The following is a 16,335-nucleotide window of genomic DNA, read 5'->3' as shown; positions in this document are numbered from 1 at the left end:
GTCCAGCTGCTGGTGGAGGCTGGGAAGGGACAGGGCGTCTTCAGAAGTGCTGTCTGTTTTGCAGATCCTGGCCTAGCAGCCATGGCAAGGTTGGAAACGAGCAGTCCTGCTCGTGCTTCTCTGGAACGTGGGCGCGCACGCCACCTCCTGCTGGAACGCTGGCTACTGCAGGAGACAGGAAATCTAACTCCTCAGAGCTCACTCTGGGCCCAGAAGCCTTGAAGCAGGTTTTTGGGCTGATGGTGTTTCCAGTATTCCACATAATATACTTTTTTAAATGCAAACTTTTATTCAAATATAATGTATATGCAGAAAGGTACACAAATGATACACGTTCGGTATGATGACTTTTCACATACTGAGCGCACTGTTTAACCAGCACACAGGTAAAGAAATAGAACACAACCACCGCACACCCTGACCCCGGGCAGCCTCTTTCCTGAGTTCCTTCCGTCAGCCTTGCTTGTTTTTTTTGTTTGTTGTTGTTGTTGTTTTGACATGGGCAGGCTCCAGGAAACGAACCTGGGTCTCCGGCATGGCAGGCAAGAACTCTGCCACTGAGCCACCGTTGTTCGCCTAGTCTTGTTTGTTTTTTTAACTTTATAAAGATGGACTCATGTACTGTATTAGTCATGGTTCTCTAGGGAAACAGAACCAACAGGAGATATCTGTAAATATGAGCTTTTATAAAACTGGCTCATGCAACTGTGGGGATGTGTGGGTCCGAATCCTGGTGTTCAGTGAAGCCCCCCAGGAGGGGCCAGCTGGCTGAAGTGGAGAGAGAGATTCGCTCTTCTGACTTCTCTTTAAAGCCTTCGACTGATTAGATTAAATGCCACAAATTGCAGGAGATGCTCCCCTTGGCCAACTGCAGATGTAATCAGTCATGGATGCAATCAGCATGCTGCTGATTTAATAAACCAGCCTTCTGGTTTATTAACTAGCTACAAAATGTCCTTGCAGTAACAGGCAGGCCAGTGCTTGCCTGACCAGACACCTGGGCACATCACCTGGCCAAGCTGACACCTGAACCCAGCCATCACAGTACACCCCTGTCGACTTGGCGGCACTGCGCATCATCTTGAGCCATACTTAATCTCTAAATGAAACACAGTAACAGACTTTTTTTGTCTAACAGTACTCAGCTATCATGCGTACAACCGGAAATGCACTACATCTCTCCAGAACCGGGTGCAAGTCCCTGGGTAACATACACTATTTTGGGGGGGAGTGTGGTGGGGTGCATGAGACATTCACTATTAAATTCATATTCTATAACTTACACCCTACTGCATGAACAGTACAACTTACGTCATATGATAGAGGGGTAAAGTGAAGGAAACAGATATTTGCTTTATGTACAAGTAGAAGCATACTCCTAACAAAGCAAGGAAGAATTATACCTCAGTTCTGTATGTGGTCATGTGATCATAGCTCGTATTTATCACTACCTTCTTCCATGGCCCATTCTATGGTCCCTTTCCCCTCAGCACGCACCTCAGCTGGTCTTGGTTCTTTGCCTGGTGGGGTGACCCAGACCTTCATTCCTAAAGTTTCTGGACCGTTGGTAATCCTTTTTGGAATGTGTTTTTGCCGTTTTCCATTGACTTTAATTATGGCATGGTAGTACTAAGACACGCCCTATTGGCGCTCCTTCGTTCCAGGAGAACTTCTCTTTCCCGCCATTGTGTCGTTGCAGTCCTGTTTCCCCTTCATAGTCAGGGTCAGTCACCCCAGCCAGTACAGTGGTCCCCTTCCCTGCCTGTTGATTCAGAGCCATGAGCAGCTCCAAGTGGCCAGGTGGCGGTTCAACTGCCCTTACAGTTCAGTGGAATCACTGTTGTATTTCCTGGTAGGAACACTCCTCTTTTTGGAACTAAGACCTGTAGACCAGCAGAGCTTTATGTTGCAGAGACAGGAAGCAAAAGATTTTCTGGAGGATCACTAGGGGTGATAGCGAGTGGTGCCACTCCCACTTCTACCCCTTGATTCCTGGACCTGTGAGTCCTGTTTATCGGAGAAACAGTACCATGGAATGGACGCTGATTCCGAGCAGACACAGCCTCCTGGAGAACACTGCCCCAACCCTGCAAGGTATTGCCACCTAGCTGGCACCATACGCGGGTCTTCAAAAGGCTGTTCCACCATCCTGTCAACCCAGCTGCCTCTGAATGATGGGGACACGGGAGGGACCAGAGAATTCCATGAGCATGTCATCTGCTTCAGTTTGCTAATGCTACTGAAATGCAATATACCAGAAATGGGTTGTCTTTTACAAAGGGGATTTATTAAAGGTACAAGTTACAATTCTAAGGCTATGGAAATGTCCAGATTAAGGCACCAACAAGAGGATACCTTCTCGGAAGGTAGCATTGGGATTCCTTGGGCACGTGGCTACGTCTGCTGGCCCTTCTCTCCTGGGTTGGTTTCAAAATGGCTCTCAGCTCTGATGGGTCTTTGTGGCTTCTGCAGGGTGGGGGGTGGAGGGGCTTCTGCATCTCCAAATGTGTGTGCCTGCTGAGCAGCTCTTTTAAAGACTCCGATAAACTAAGCCCCACGTTGAATGGGTGGGGTCACATCTCCATGGGAACAGTCAAAAGGTCTCACCCCCAACAGGTCTACCCCCACAAGATTGGATTAGAAAAACAGGGCTTTTCTGGGGTCCAGAATAGCTTCAGACCAGCTCATGCTCTCGTGTGTCCAGCTTCTCAGCAACCTGAGTGTGAGGCTCATCATGTTGCATGAATCAGTAGTTAATATGTAATGTTGTATAGTGTTTCATTGTACGAACTTATCACAATATGATAGCTTCCAGCCTGGGGCGATTCCAAGTAGTGCTGCGGCCTACATACCTTTTGGTATCAACTGGGCTGTCACGACCGTCAAGGGGAAAATGGAAAACAATTGTGACCGGCTTAAGTCACGTCGGGTCACATGGGTTCTGTGAGCAGGGCAAAGGCTGTTAGGTGGGCAGCTGGGGGGCCCTTCCAGCCCAGGCTGCTCCTTGCCAGGCATCGGCCACACCTGCAGCAGCGCCAGGGCGGGGTTGACTGACAAGCCGCCCCCACTAGACTTGCTTACTAGGCAGCTCAGGTCCCCAGGCACCGTCTCCTACCCCCACACTCCGATTTTCCTGGCTTAAAACAGTTCCCGTTGCTTGTGTTTGATGAATACTACTAAATACCCATCATAAAGTAGTGGTAATAGCATTTGTGATGGGTATCTTCCATTCACCACCAACAAGGGTTCTTCCGTTGGCCACGGGGTCCTCCCAGTCTCCGGGCACAACTCTCCTGTAAGGTGGTGGCCAGGAGCCTGCCACAGACACCCAGTGCCGCCCAGGCCGTCTCCCCACCTCCATCCCTGCCTCGGGAAGCAGAGGGGTCTTGTTAAAACCAGAGCCCAGGGCACCCTTGCCCCCTCTCACGGGGCAGAAGCCCCTCTGCTCTGCACACTGAGGCTGCACCCTTCTCGAGCTCTGCCTCGCCCTCGCGTGCCTTCCTGTCCCTGCGCCGCCCTTGCCTGCCCCCCTGGGGGCCTCACTGGCCTGTTGCTGGCCCCCTCTGGTCTCGTGCAGTCCTCACCAGCGCCCCTACCCTCTGCTCTATGGCACCCGTCGCCTCCTGACGCCCTCTACCTTTTGCACTGTTCATTTCCTGTCTCCCGGTGGCATGTCAGCCTGGAGGGCAGGGATTTGAATCCTGTGCTCCCCAAGGCACCCCCAGGACAGAGGTGTGCAGGTGTGTTCTCTGGGGGTGCTACAGGCTGTGCTGCCAAGAAGGGGACCTCACACCCCCTTCCCCAGGGAACTGCAGCCCAACACAGGTGCTGGCCTGGAGGTGGGCCAGAGACCCCTCCCCCTGTCCCTCGGTCAGCTCTAAGACACAGGGGGCCTGGAGAGGTGGGTGTGTGGGAGTCAGGGGCTGAGGGTGGGATCCTCCCAGAGGAGTGAGGGGTTGGGGACGGTGGGGGCCTCCACACCTCATCTGGCCAGTTCTGAGCCCCAGCAGCCCATGCTTGGTGGATGGCAGCCTGGAGCCCCCAAGTTCCTCCCTCCCTGAGAGCCAAGGGCTCCCACCACCCAAGGCCACTGGTCACAGCAAAGCCAAGCCCCCCAGGGGGCAAGCCCATCCCGGCACCGGAGTTCACGGTCCCCACTGGCCCGCCAAAGGCCAACCTTCGGGGCTGGGCCCACCTCCAGGAGCGGGTGGGGAGCTCAGGTAAGGCTGCCTGTGAAAGGGGCACCCCTGTCCCCCCACTGCCCCCTGAGGCACCCAGCAGAAGGGGGAGGCTGCAGGGTCTCAGCATGAGCCCCTGGGAACAGGCACACTTGGAACCCGCTGCACCACATCCTCTCCCCTCCAGCTGCCCCCACCTGAGTGTGGTAGGCAAGTGGGTACAGGTGGCCACCTTGAGCCCCCTGGGTAGCCTCAATGAGCCTGTTTCCAGGGGGCATGCCACTGGGGCTGGCAGGTGCCGAGGGCAGGACAGGAGGGCCCGTGAGGCTGTGTCCCCCCAACCAGGGTGGCCTAGCTGGGGCTCCCCGCATGTTCCCTCAACCCCCCGAGCACCCCAGGAACAGCGGCAGGGCAGGGCCTGATGCCCAGGGCCCTATTGCTAAATCCGAGCACCCGGGCTCAGGTGCCCGCCTGCCCCACGCATGTGGTGGCGACTGGCTGCCGGGAGCACGGGGACACACTGGGGTTTTGCTCAGGCCCAGCTGTGCAATGGGCAGACCTGAGCGGGGTGGGGGGCAGCCCGCCTCCCAGGCCTGCCCTGCCACCTCCTCACCAAGGCCTGGACCACAAGCGCCGGGGCTGCTTCCTACTGGGGGCTCTTTATTACATTTCAGCTCCTCCCGCGAGGACTGCCAGCCCCGGGCCACCTCTCTGGAGGCCTGGCAGCAATGGGGTCCCCAGCACCAGGCTGGGTCCCTGAGACACGAGCCTTCCTCTCGGCCTGTGCCAGGGGCGGGTGCCAGGGCAGGGCGCCGCCCGGCTGTGCTGGGGGAGGACTGCAGTCTGGCCCCCACCCCTAGGGGTGCCTCCCCAGCCCTGGGGTAGCTTGGGACACTGCCAGCTTGGCACCACTGGCTGGGTCTACAGCCTGGTGTTGAGGTGGAAAAAGGGGGATGCCGCATACATCGTGGCGGGGGGCACGTGCCATGTTGCTGAGGCTGGGCCGAGTCTGTGGCGGAGGGCGCTGTCAAAGGCAGCCGGGGGGAAGTGCATCAGGCCGGCGGCCATGGGCGAGGGGCCCGCGGCGGCCAGCACGTGGGCCGGGAAGGCCGGGATCACCAGGGGGCCCAAGGGGAGCATGGCCGGGCCCTTCAGGGGGGCGGGGGCATGGGCGAAGCTCAGAGGGCAGCGCAGCATGGCACCCCGGTAGGCTTCGTGGGGGGTTGGCGCCAGGGTGGGGCCCAGCAGGCAGGAGGCGGCCAGGCCAGGCCCCACGGGCTTGACCCGCTCCTGGAGAGAGGGGGACACCACCCGTGGTTTCTTGCCACCGCGCACGCAGCCCTCCTTGCCCGCCTCGCCCTCCTCTTCCTCTGCGCCCCGCTTGCCAAGGCCTGAGCCGCTGGGGCAGCCAGGGGGTGCCGCGGGGCCATCGGCTGAGCCCTGGGCCATGGGTGCCACCCAGCAGGCTTTGGGCTTCGGGTAGGGGCTGCCCCTGTGGAAGGCGGAGGGGCGGCTGGCTCCCCCACCCCACACCTGCGGGGGCTCCCTGGCCGGCAGCCCCTCCTCTCTGCCGGGCGCCCTGTCCCTCAGGCTGGGGAGAAAGTCCCGGGGATGCCTGGTGACCGGCCTCAGCACCTCGCCGGGGTGAGCGTGGAAGCAGCTGGCAAAGATGGGGGCCGGCGGGCAGGGCCCTGCCCGGGCCTCCTCCCTCAGGCTGCCCCCAGGGGGCTGCGGCACCTCCGGAGGGGACCGTGGGGACCTGCAGGTCTTGGCCAGCCCCGGGTTCCGGGCGCCCTCCGAGGAGCAAGCACGTGGGGAGCCGCCCGTCCCCCGGCAGCAGCCGTCCTCTGGGCACGGGGAGGCCTCGGCCTGGCTTGCTTGAGCCAGCAGCTTCTTCTTGGCCAGCGGAGACATGACGCCGTGTGCCCCTTTGCCGTAGAAGCTGGACAGGAGGCGCTGGTAGGCCCCAGGGCAGTTGCTGGCCCCTGCCAAGGGCAAAGCGGGCCCAGGGGCCGCGCCCGGCTGCTCGTTGCTGGTCCTGGGGGGCTCGCGGCTGGGGGGCTGGGCGGGGTCAGCTGCATCCACTCTGGGCCTCGCTGGCGTCACCTAGAAGGAAGGAGAGCCGTGCATCAGCGCTGGGGTGCCCGGGAACGGGGGGCAGCGGGGTGCTCCATCCCCTGGGTGGACAGAGGGCCTGGCCAGGGGAGCCCAGCCTGCAGGGCCAGCGGACCCTCTTCGCGGGCCCCCAGGCAGGCCAAGGATGCCGCCAGAGGCCGGGCAGAGGCTCCGACGGCAGCTGCCGTGGGCTGGGTGCTCACCTGCTCCTCCCTGGCCCTGCTGGGCCTCTCGGCAGCCCCGTCATCCTCCCGCGGCTCCTTGACCATCCTGTGCTGCTTCCGGGGCTTGGAGGGTGGCAGCGGCTTGTCGTCTTCGCCCTTCAGGTGCCGCACGTACGGGAGGACCAGCCTGGCAAGGGCGGCGCGTCCCGGTGAGGCTTGCGCGGCCTGGGTCCCCACCAGGTCCCTCCGGCGCACCCGCCCTCCCCGTCCTCCCACCTCCCGCGTCCCGCACACCCTCGGCCGAAGCCCCAGGACGCACGCCAGCCTCCCAGCCCCTGGAGGGACCGGCGTCCTCTGCCCCCAGCCCTACCTCTCATAGTGGCGGCGCGTGCAGGTGGCGGCGCTGGTGCTGCCGGGGCTGCCCCCCAGCTCGTCGTACACGCTCTTCCAGAGGCGGCGGCCGGTCACCTGCAAGCGTTGTCCATGACCGCCACGTCTCCCCCACTCCAGGCCCCACAGGGACGAGGGGACGGAGGACACGCGGCCCTCTCACAGCTGGGGCTCGGGGGTGGGCCCGCCTGGGGTGGGGCAGCTCTGCCCCCAAGGGGCGCGGGATTGCCGGCGCAGCAGCTTCCAGGGCGCGGGCAGGAGCGCGGATGGATGGAACACTGCTTGGCGCAGCAGAGCTGCAGCAGAGCTGCAGCAGGGCGCAGGGGCCGGGCCCTCCCCCAGCACGCAGGGCGCCAGGGGCTGTGGGTTTGGAGGCCAGAGCCACGTGGAGGCAGGGTGGGGGTGGGGGGAGTGAGCGTCAGCCCCCCAGCCCTGCAGGGCGGCCCCCTGCCCCAGCTCAGAGAGTCCCCCTTACCAGCTCATAGGCCCCCAGTTTCTCCACCGCCTTGTGAATCTTCCACAGGTTAACTGGAGAGAGGGGGGCAGGGCTGGCTGTCAGGCTGCGCAGGCGGGCCCAGGGCCAGCCCCCCCAGACCCTTCCACAGAGGGCCAGGCCGCGCCCGGGGCCCGAGGACGGAAATCCAGCTCCGCCCGCTGCCAACCCAGCTGCACCCAGGGAGCCGCTTCTGTTGGCCGCCCCTATGGACTGGCAGAGCTGGGGCCCGCGGCGGCCCTGCCTGGGGGGCTCCCTGCCAGGCCCCCACCCTGCTACCCTGGGGACGCACTCTGCTTGAAGCCAAGGTGGGGCACCCTCTCGATTGGCGTGTGCCGCTCCTTCATGAACTTGTAGAGGCTGACCAGGAAGGCCTGCTCCTCCTCCTGCTCCCCGCCGGCCGCGGGGACGCCCTGGGGAGAGAACGGGCGGCACTGGGATGGGCCCCCGTGGAACGGGTGCAGGTGGACACCGCTGGCTGCTGGAAGGGGGACACAGGCCTGGGTGGGGACAGAAGGGCACCGCCGTCGCCTCTTAGTGCCCAGGGCCCGGGAAGGGGCTGGAGCCAGCACCCAGGCCCGATGCTCCATTGGCTTATGTCCCAGCTCTTACCCCAGACCCCGAGCTACTGGAGGGGCTCAGCCCTGGCCTAATGTGGAAGGGACGAAGGTGCCTGGGGCTTTCGGGCCCAGTGGGGCCATCCGACCTGGCCTGTGCCCACCGAGCCTCTCTGACCAGCTGCTGCCACGCTGAGTCCTGGGGGCTGAACCTGCTCTGACCGCCAGCCCCGCGGGGCTGACCCTGCCGCTCTCCTGGCCACTCGCTCGGGCACAGGGCTGGGCAGGCCAGGGCTGGGCAGGCCAGGGCCGGAGGCCCAGGGACGCCATCCTGGCCCGAGGCAGCTCCGGGTTGGTCGGGGAAGGCCCTGATGCCAGCAGGAGGTCAGCCCACCTCTGGGCACAGAGCAGAGACCTGTGTGCCAAAGATATGGGTTCCAGGCCCACCACGGGGAGAAGTTGCTTAGAAACAGACACGGGCTGTGCGAACCTCCCTCCTAGAGCCCCGCCGCCCTTAGACGCTCCGCTGACCCGGCCCTCCCAGGTGGCCGGGTGAATTCCGGGCGCACTGGGGAAAGCCGTTCCCATCTGCAGCTCCTTCCTCCTGGACTCGGGGTTTTTACTCCCGACGGGGCCGCAGAGCAAGCGGCTGACGTGGCCTGGATCCTGAGGCCGCGGGAGCTCGGCCAGCAGCTGCCTGGGTCACACTACGTTCCCAGGGGGCCCGGGGGTCTCGCCCAGGGGCTGGCAGAGAGGGACGGGGGTGGAGCGGAGCACCACAGAACGGTGTCTGTCTGTCTTACGGTCCAGGCTCCAGGTGTCCATATAAATATTCCTTTGCAAAAAGGTTTAGCCGCCACAAATCCCGAACAGTCTGGAACCCGTGGCCATGGGCGGCCTCTGCTGCACCCAGCTTGCCCTCTCCCCCGGCCCTGCACAGAGCCCACCTCTGCTCTTCCGTCCCACTCCCCAGGGCTCGGGGAGCCCCCCTTGTTCACTGGGAGACTCAGGGGGACGGGAAGGGAGCTGCGGGGCTCACCTCCAGCAGGACGGGGCTCTGGGTCCTGCTCAGCTCGCCGTCAGCTGTAGGGGACACAGCTGGCTGTAGGGGGTCACTCTCCTCCGACTGTTTCCTTTTCCCACTGGCAGGGGGCGCTGCAGAGGCGGGGGAGGAAGAGCACTTGAGAGGGGCTGGGGAGGGTTAGGGTTAGGCGGGAGGGGACCCCAGGGGACGGGGAGGGGGCTGGAGGCGGAGCTTCCGGCCCCAGCGGGCAGCAGCCTGGAGGAAGGGGGGCTCTCTCCTCTCCAGGGCACACCCCTCACTGGCTGCCCCTGTTCCCCACACTCCCCACTACCCCCCCGAGCCAGCCCACGGGCCACACGCATGCCACACCTGCCCCTGTCCTTCCCCTGCCCCCACCTTCCCCCGCATCTCTGAAGGAAACCCCAGGCCACCCTAGGGTCCAGCAGACGTGGGGCCGCGTGCTTGGGGAAACGCTGTCCCCAAAACCTGCCGTAGCTCAGCTAACTGGGGAGCGGCCAAGGATGCCACGTTGGTGGGCGCCCTCCATGCGGCCAGGGACAGGAGCCCCAGACGTCCCCTCGCGCTTGCGCGGTCCGCCCGGTCCCTCATCGGGCCCCCTGCTCCCGCACCTGGCCCAGCCAGGCAGCCTCTGTCCCCTGTCGCCGTCCGCCACTCCCGCCATCCCAAGCGCGCCGCCAGCCCACATGTTGGCGCCGCACCCAGCATGCAGGTGCCAGGTGGACAAGGTGCGGGTGGCACAGTCACCCCACACAGAGGGCCGGGGAGCCCGGGAGGGCCCATGTGCTGACAGCTGCAAACAGCACGGCCCCTGCAACAGCGCAACGCCTGCCAGCACACGGACCAGCTCTTGGAAACTGCCCTTCTAAGGTGGTCACTTGCCTTGGCCCAGGGGGCAGGCCAGCAACCATCTGGGCCTCAGAACTCACGTCTTTTGAAAATTCTTTTTCTTTTTGCTAATCTAATATGAATTGCCCATCCTCCTGGCTCCCTCCAGCTCAGGAAAGCCTTACAGCTGGAAACCTGAGCGGTTTCCCCTCCATCCCTGACAGAAAGAATTGCTTAGGGATGACAAACCCTACAGACCTGACACGCCGGGCCGGCAGTACCCAGGGGCGCTGTGCTAGAGCCCTTGGCCACACAGCCTCTCCTGCCAGGGCTGCCGAATGCTCTGTGGGGTCCGTGGCTGCACCCCTGCCTCCTTCATTCCCGGGGGACAGCCCGTTCTAAGCCTGCGCATCTCCGTGGCACCCGGGACACACAACAAGGCTTGCTTGGCCCCCATCTACTGGCCTGGCCCCCACCGCGGCCACCGTGTCCCCACCGTGTCGCAAGGCCCTGATGGCAAGTCCAAGAGGGCAGGGCAGGGGCCCAGGCCCAAGGCTTCAGCAGTCCTGAGTTCCATGACCCCCTCCAAACAGACGCTTCTCCGACCCAGCCCTCTTCTGACCCTGTGCCCTGGCCTTCCCCCAGAGCGGACACAGTGACCCGGAGTCCTTGGCTACTCTCTGAGGGTTCCTAGAAGCCTCCTGGACCCTTCCAGGCCCTCTCTCCTCCTGCCCTCTGCCCTGGTGTGGCTGCAGCCTCGCTGGGAGACCCTCGCTGACCCCGGGGCATCAGAAAACTCGGCGGGTCGGACAGACCTCGTTCCTAGTGCACAGAAGTCACCTCGGGGAGCCCTGCCCCAGAAAGGCTGACTTAGGTCCAAGTGGGTTCCCACATCAGGGTTTGAGGGCCTCGGGGCCTCCAGGGCTGCAGGCTGCCAGCCACCAGGCAGGGCCACTTCTGTCCCCCCTGCTCAGCCTGGGGCCACACTCAGGGAAACATGGAGGTGGGCATCGGGTTACCTGGAAAGGAGGTCACCTGTACATCCAGGTGCGTGGCCCCCACTGGGAAAGGGAGCCCAAAGGCAGAGGCTGCTGACCTCCGGCCCTGCAGCGCCCAGCCCCTCTCAGCCAGCACCTTCAGGTTCCCCAGGCCCTGCACCCACAACCCCGGCCTCGGACAGGGAGGGGAGCGACCACTAACCACTTGAAATCTGCTGCCCAGGTGGCAGGCGGGTCCCTGCGCCTGCCCAGCACTGGGGTCTAGGGATCCGGCACCACCTCCCAGCCCCCTGCGGTCCCCAGGGGGACACCGAGGGCGCATCTCCCACAGCCTGCGCTCTGACCCCCCGCCTGCTCAGCCTCTTCACACAGGGAGAGCTGGTGCAGCCGGAGACAAGAAAACCTCTGCTCCCCGTGGGCGCGTCGGCCGTGAGCTTGCTGCGTCCAGGCCAAGGGCTGCGACGCTCATGCCGTGCTGCTCTAACACAGACGCGCTGGGAGTCCACGCGGCCAGCGGACCTGAGACGGGGACCTAAGCGGCTCCCCCTGCGAACGTGCCCCTGCCCCGGAGATCTGGGCGTCTACCATCTGCACAATCCAACACACCAGCGCGCCCGGGCCAACAGCCGCCCTGTCCGGGAGGTCCCCTCCAGTGTGTGTCTCCCTTATGGGAGACACTGGTCCATAATTCCATCTGAACTTTAGGAGAACTTTGTTCCTAAAACACATTTTTTTAAAAAAGCAAATGAACAAAAAAACACCCTTGGGGTTTTGATAGAATTGCTTTTGAATTTAGAGGAGACAGAACACGTTCCTTTCCGGCGCTGTGTGCAGGGCCGCAGGCTTCCTCCAGTCCCTCGGCCCCTCTCAATAAGGTCACGGCATCTCTTGTTGGACTCATCCCTCGACGGCTGTGCCTTATACAGCCGGATCATGATGGACAAACGGCTTCAGGACCAACGAAGGCTTCGTCCCACAAGGCCTGGGCCGTCCCCTCGGGCGGGTGCAGGGGTGGGGCCCAGGGCCCAGCCCTCCACGGCCCACAGGGCTGCAGGCGCTTCCCGGTGACAGGTCTGATCCTGTCCCGGGGACGGAGCCAGGGCACCGCCAGACCCTAAAAGCGCAGCAGCTGAACAGCCCCTGGGATGCAGGAGGCGGCCAGAGGCTCCCACTAGTGCTCAAAGCCCTTCCTCCCTCTCCAGGCCACACACTCCACCAACTCGGCCCAGAGGGCTGGGGGCCCGGGCGAGATATTCGGGGGCACTGCCCCATTTAGTCCTTCTTGTTTTTCCCCGATGCGCCCCGAGGCCCAGAGACACTAGACACCTGCCTGAGGCCACAGGTTTATGGGGAGCGGAGCCCATGAGCCTTGAGCCGGAGCTTTCTTTAACTGGGAGCAGGGCCCCAGTTCCTTACGCATGCTCAGAAGTCACGGCAACCCACTTTCCTGGTGGATCCGCAGTGCCCAGTGCCACCCCCATGCCCCAGCTGACAGAGGTCCCTGCTGGCTGCTAAGCCAACAGGCCCCAGAGAGGCAGGGCCTGGGGGGGAGAAGGCAGATTCTCTACCCCCATCCATCAACTTTCCTCCCTCGCTTATCCCCCCAGCCTACAGGAGCTGTGCTGGAGCCAGGTGGGGGCGGGGAGGGGGCTTTCCCCACGCCTCTGCCCCTCGGTCCCCACCTGTAATGGGGTGTGCTGGACGCAGGGGCCCGAAGTTCCAAGCAGGACGAAGCCAGAAACGAGGCCTTCCCGTGAGCACAGCCGGGCCACCCATCATGGGCGTTGCAGCCCCCTGCCCTGCATGCCCCGCTGCACCTCGCTGCACCCCGCTGCGCCCCGCACAGTCCCAGGCTGCCTCTCCCTCCTTTCCTCCGAGGCAGGCCTGGGTGCCTGCCCCGCCCCTTGAGCCCTGGGTGTGAGGGGAAGGAAGTGACACTTCCTTTCATGAAAAGTCACCCACTGGGAACACGGCGCAATTACAGCAATTACGGTAAGCGAGCGGCCAGACCCTGGCCCGAGGTGCTGGGGCGCCGCAGCCCAGCGCAACCGAAACAAAGACGGTGGGTGTGGACAGGGGACCCGGGGGCACAGCACGCAGCTCCTACAGGAGCCCCCAGGCCTCCGCTGCCGGCAGGACAGGGTCTGAGAGAGTTCACAAGGTGGGGAGCGCAGGACGCCAAAGGCAGGGCGCCCTATCCCCCTTCAGCCAGTTCCAGGAGCTCCTAGAAAACCTTAGTGCAGGACAGGGCTGAGCGCCCACTGTCACTGCCTGCCAAAGTCTGCGTACTACCCCACCCCAGACGATGAGGACAGTGGTAGCCCCTGTCTAGGGTCCCTTCCCTCCACCCAGCGGCGCCTCCCACCCTACCTAGGGGAAGGGAGACGGAGATGCAAGGGGCCTGCTGAGATGTCCAAGAGGAGAGGGGCAGAGATGGGATGGCGGCTGCCAGACCTCTGCTCAGGGCGCTCTTTGGCCTTTCTGCTCTTTCCACGCTCTTCCTAGAGCCCCCACCCCAGGGAGACCCGCCACGCTTGGGGTCTCCCCAAACCAGCTTCCCTGGTGGGAAACTGGAGACAGGGGGAAGGCAGCGCCTGGCGTCCCGAAGGCTGCCAGGCCAGGGCTGGGTGCTCCCCCGCCTCTTCCCGAATGGAAACCGAAGGTCCTCGGGTCCCTTCCAGTTCGGCCACCCATAGTTCTAGGGCCCCGAGGGGCGGGACTCGAGCGCTCCACTCCCGCCGGGCCCTCCAGCAGCCGAGTCCCACCGTCCTCCGCCCAAGCCCACGCGTCCGTTCCCCAAAACGGTACTGGGCCGGGGCAGGAGGCGCCAGTTACCCGGTCCTCGGTGCCGGGGCCCCGCGAAGAGGGACATCGGGTCCGGGCGGCGCGGCCGGGGCCCTGGGAGGGGCGCGCCCGCGGGGAGCCCCGGGCCCCTGCGCCCACATTCTCCAGGCCTCTCTGCGGGCTGCGCTCCCCGCCCGTCCGCCCATCCCCGCGCCGCCACCCCGTCCTTTGGGGAAGAGGAGGCGAAGGAGCAGGACCGGGAGGAGACAGGAGCGGGGGCGCCTTACCAGCTGGGGGTCGGGGGAGGGGGGCCGGAGGCCCGAGGGGGGCGCGCGGGGTCGAGAGGCGCGGGGGGACCGGCCGGGCGAGCGCCGGCGGGCAGCAGCTCCGCGGCGGAAAGCGGAACGCTGGAGACTTCCAAGGCGGCAAGTTCTTCAAAACCCGCCCGGCGCCGCTTTCAGGAAACGGGCTGGGGGGCGGGGAGCCCGCGCGCCCCGACGGCCCGGCCCGCAGGGGAGGGGGCGGTTTCGGTGGCGGGGGGGGGCGCGGCCGACAGCTGTCACAACAAACCCACCGAGCCCCGCTTGGGACGCGGCGGCGCAGGAAGTGGCCGCCCGCGCGCGAGGCCCTTTCGGCCAAGAGGCCGCGAAGAGTTTCGAGATCCGCGCCCGGGAAGCCCCTCGCCGCCCCGACTTTTCCTCCTTCCCTTCGCCGCAGCGCGCGCACGCCCGGCCTGAGCCCCCGCGCCGGGCAGGGTCCCCGGCGCCCCGGGCCCGCCTCGCCCCGGCCGCTCCGCCCGGAGCGCGCCCCGGGCCCGCCGGGACCCCGCAGGCAGCCGCGCCGGCCACGAGGGCGGGAGCGGCCCTGGCCCCGCTCGGGTCCCGGGACCCGTCGCCCGCCGCCAGCTGGACCCAGCGCGGAGTCGGCGCGGACCGCCGGAGCGCCGCTTACCCATGGCCCGGCGAGGTCCCGCGGCGCCCGCCCCCGAGGCCGCCCGCCGCTCGCGGATGCCCCGACCCCGCGCTCCCGGCGCGACTGCCGGGTCCCCGACCACCTCTCGCAGGCCCCGCCCCCGGCCCGCCCCCGGCCCGCCCCCGGCCCGCTCTGGGCGCCCGTTGGTGGGTCCGGGCCCGGCGCGCGGGCCGGGGTCCGCCCCCCGCGCCCTGGGAACGCTGGGACTTGTAGTGCGCCCCTCTCCACTCCCCCGCGCCTGAGGAGCAGCCCACCTGCACGGGCGCCAGCAGCGCCGTGTGCCTCAGTTTCCCTAGAGACAAAACGGGAGTCTTGGAGAAACCCCTCTCGCTCCTCGGCAGGGCACCGGGGCGGGAGGGGTGGGCAAGGCGCTTCTGACGTGGTCTTGAAAAGTGGTGGTGGGCGTTTCCGACTCCCACCCCCCCGAGGTGGAAGGGGAGGGGTGGTGCTCCCCCAGCAGTGACCCCAGATCTGAAGCCAGGCGCTGGGGCTCCAGAAAGGCTTCCTGAATCATTGCCCACCATGACTTCTCGGGGGAGTCCCTTACAGAATTCCGGGCCACAGGCTGAGCTCAGAAGAGGGAGCTCAGGGCCGCAGATGGAGAGCCCTCGTGGAGAAGTGGGGGGATGGCCCTAAGGTGTCCAGGAGGCATCTGGAACAGGCCTGGACTCCAGGAGAGGCCCAGACTGAAGACCAGAGCCTCGAGTTGCCCTCACACCCAGGGAGCCCCTCCGCACCCCGTTTGTCTCCGTCATGGCCCACCCACTCCATCACCTTCAGGTTCCCACTTGCACCAAGGAAATCGGCCGGGGTCGCCACTGGTGATGCCCATATCCTGGCCCCCACCCCTCGGCCCTGGACAGGGGGTCGCTGCATCTCAGCTCCCAGCAGACAGCAATGGGCTCTGCAGGAGAAACCCCTCTACCTGACCAGGTGGGTTTGGCAGAGCCGGCGCCTATAGATTTGGTAACAGACTCATCATGGCCAATATTCAGTAATTGCCCAGGACAGGTGTTATTATAGCAGTTATGATAGTGCGCCCCACTTCACAGTTTATAAGCCACTCCCCCTCCAGGAGTGTGAAGGCAGGGCTGGGTCTCGGACCCTGCTCCACTACCCACCCATTGCATGAATCTGGGCGGCTCCCACACATATCCGCTGTGCCCAGGACTTCCCTGGTGGGCAGATGCAGGATAGGTGGGGCTGGAGGGGGACATTGCACAAAGGAGGTGGGGCGCAGGCCCCTGGGGTGGCTGTGGCTGCAGGTGCTCTTGGCACTGAGACGGGATGGTATCAGGAACCTCAAAGGGCATCTACCCCCTCCTCACCCTATAAGCATTGAGCCAAGCACTGTGCCCGAGGTTGGGACAGCAACCTCAGTGCTGCCCTCAGGGCCAAACCCTCTCCACCCGGTTGGGCTCTCCATTGATGTGACACTCACTACCTTACAAAGCTGTAACGCATCCCACCGTGGGTTTGGCTTATTCTGCCATCTGGGGGGTGGGGGGTGGGGCAGAGCAAATCATCAGCTGCCTGTGCCAACCTGGTAACAACATAAGCTCAACTCAATTGCTCTTGGGGCAACTGTTTGCGACAGAAAGTAATTTACAACGGCCACTAAATCCTGCTGAGGAAGGTATACCCATTTGCTTCCCAAAAAGCAGCAGCATTTCACCGTCTAAGCCTCTCTCCCGCACACCTCCACCTCCTGCCCAAGGCCGTCCTTTGCCTGCACCCTCTAACCACAGGATCTACTTGCTGGGGGCCGCTTGCTCCTCAATATTTTTCTGTCTCTCTATGTGTCTCCATGAAAG

At 64.2% G+C, this 16,335-nt stretch overlaps 2 protein-coding genes across 2 annotated transcripts in view; one reads left to right on the top strand and one right to left on the bottom strand.

Moving 5' to 3' along the window:
- The window catches only part of KANSL3 (KAT8 regulatory NSL complex subunit 3), a 63,021-nt gene extending 62,399 nt beyond the window's left edge, over positions 1-622 (top strand). The window contains exon 22 of the mRNA XM_077133771.1: positions 65-622. Within this exon, the coding sequence (XP_076989886.1) occupies positions 65-76 (12 nt within the window). The 3' untranslated portion in view covers positions 77-622. The remainder of the gene's footprint in view (positions 1-64) is intronic.
- ARID5A (AT-rich interaction domain 5A) lies at positions 157-14,566 on the bottom strand. Its single transcript, XM_077133785.1, has 7 exons — positions 14,501-14,566; positions 8,937-9,052; positions 7,633-7,753; positions 7,323-7,375; positions 6,828-6,925; positions 6,497-6,644; positions 157-6,284 (listed from the first exon to the last, which is right to left on the bottom strand). Exons 1-7 carry the CDS (start codon positions 14,502-14,504, stop codon positions 5,100-5,102), a joined length of 1,725 nt encoding a protein of 574 aa, XP_076989900.1. The 5' UTR covers positions 14,505-14,566; the 3' UTR covers positions 157-5,099.
- Positions 14,567-16,335: the final 1,769 nt, after the last annotated feature.

The sequence above is a fragment of the Tamandua tetradactyla genome, chromosome 17 (genome assembly GCF_023851605.1).
Source record: "Tamandua tetradactyla isolate mTamTet1 chromosome 17, mTamTet1.pri, whole genome shotgun sequence".
In the NCBI taxonomy this organism is placed as follows: Eukaryota; Metazoa; Chordata; class Mammalia; order Pilosa; family Myrmecophagidae; genus Tamandua; species Tamandua tetradactyla.
This window is presented reverse-complemented; position numbering and strand designations above follow the sequence as displayed.

Excerpts from the sequence above, each read along its gene's own strand:
- ARID5A (XM_077133785.1), bottom strand. Across the intron at positions 7,754-8,936 it reads AGAGCCCCGTCCTGCTGGAG|GGCGTCCCCGCGGCCGGCGG; the intron begins GTGAGCCCCGCA and ends TTCTCTCCCCAG. Across the intron at positions 6,926-7,322 it reads AACTGGGGGCCTATGAGCTG|GTGACCGGCCGCCGCCTCTG; the intron begins GTAAGGGGGACT and ends CAACGCTTGCAG.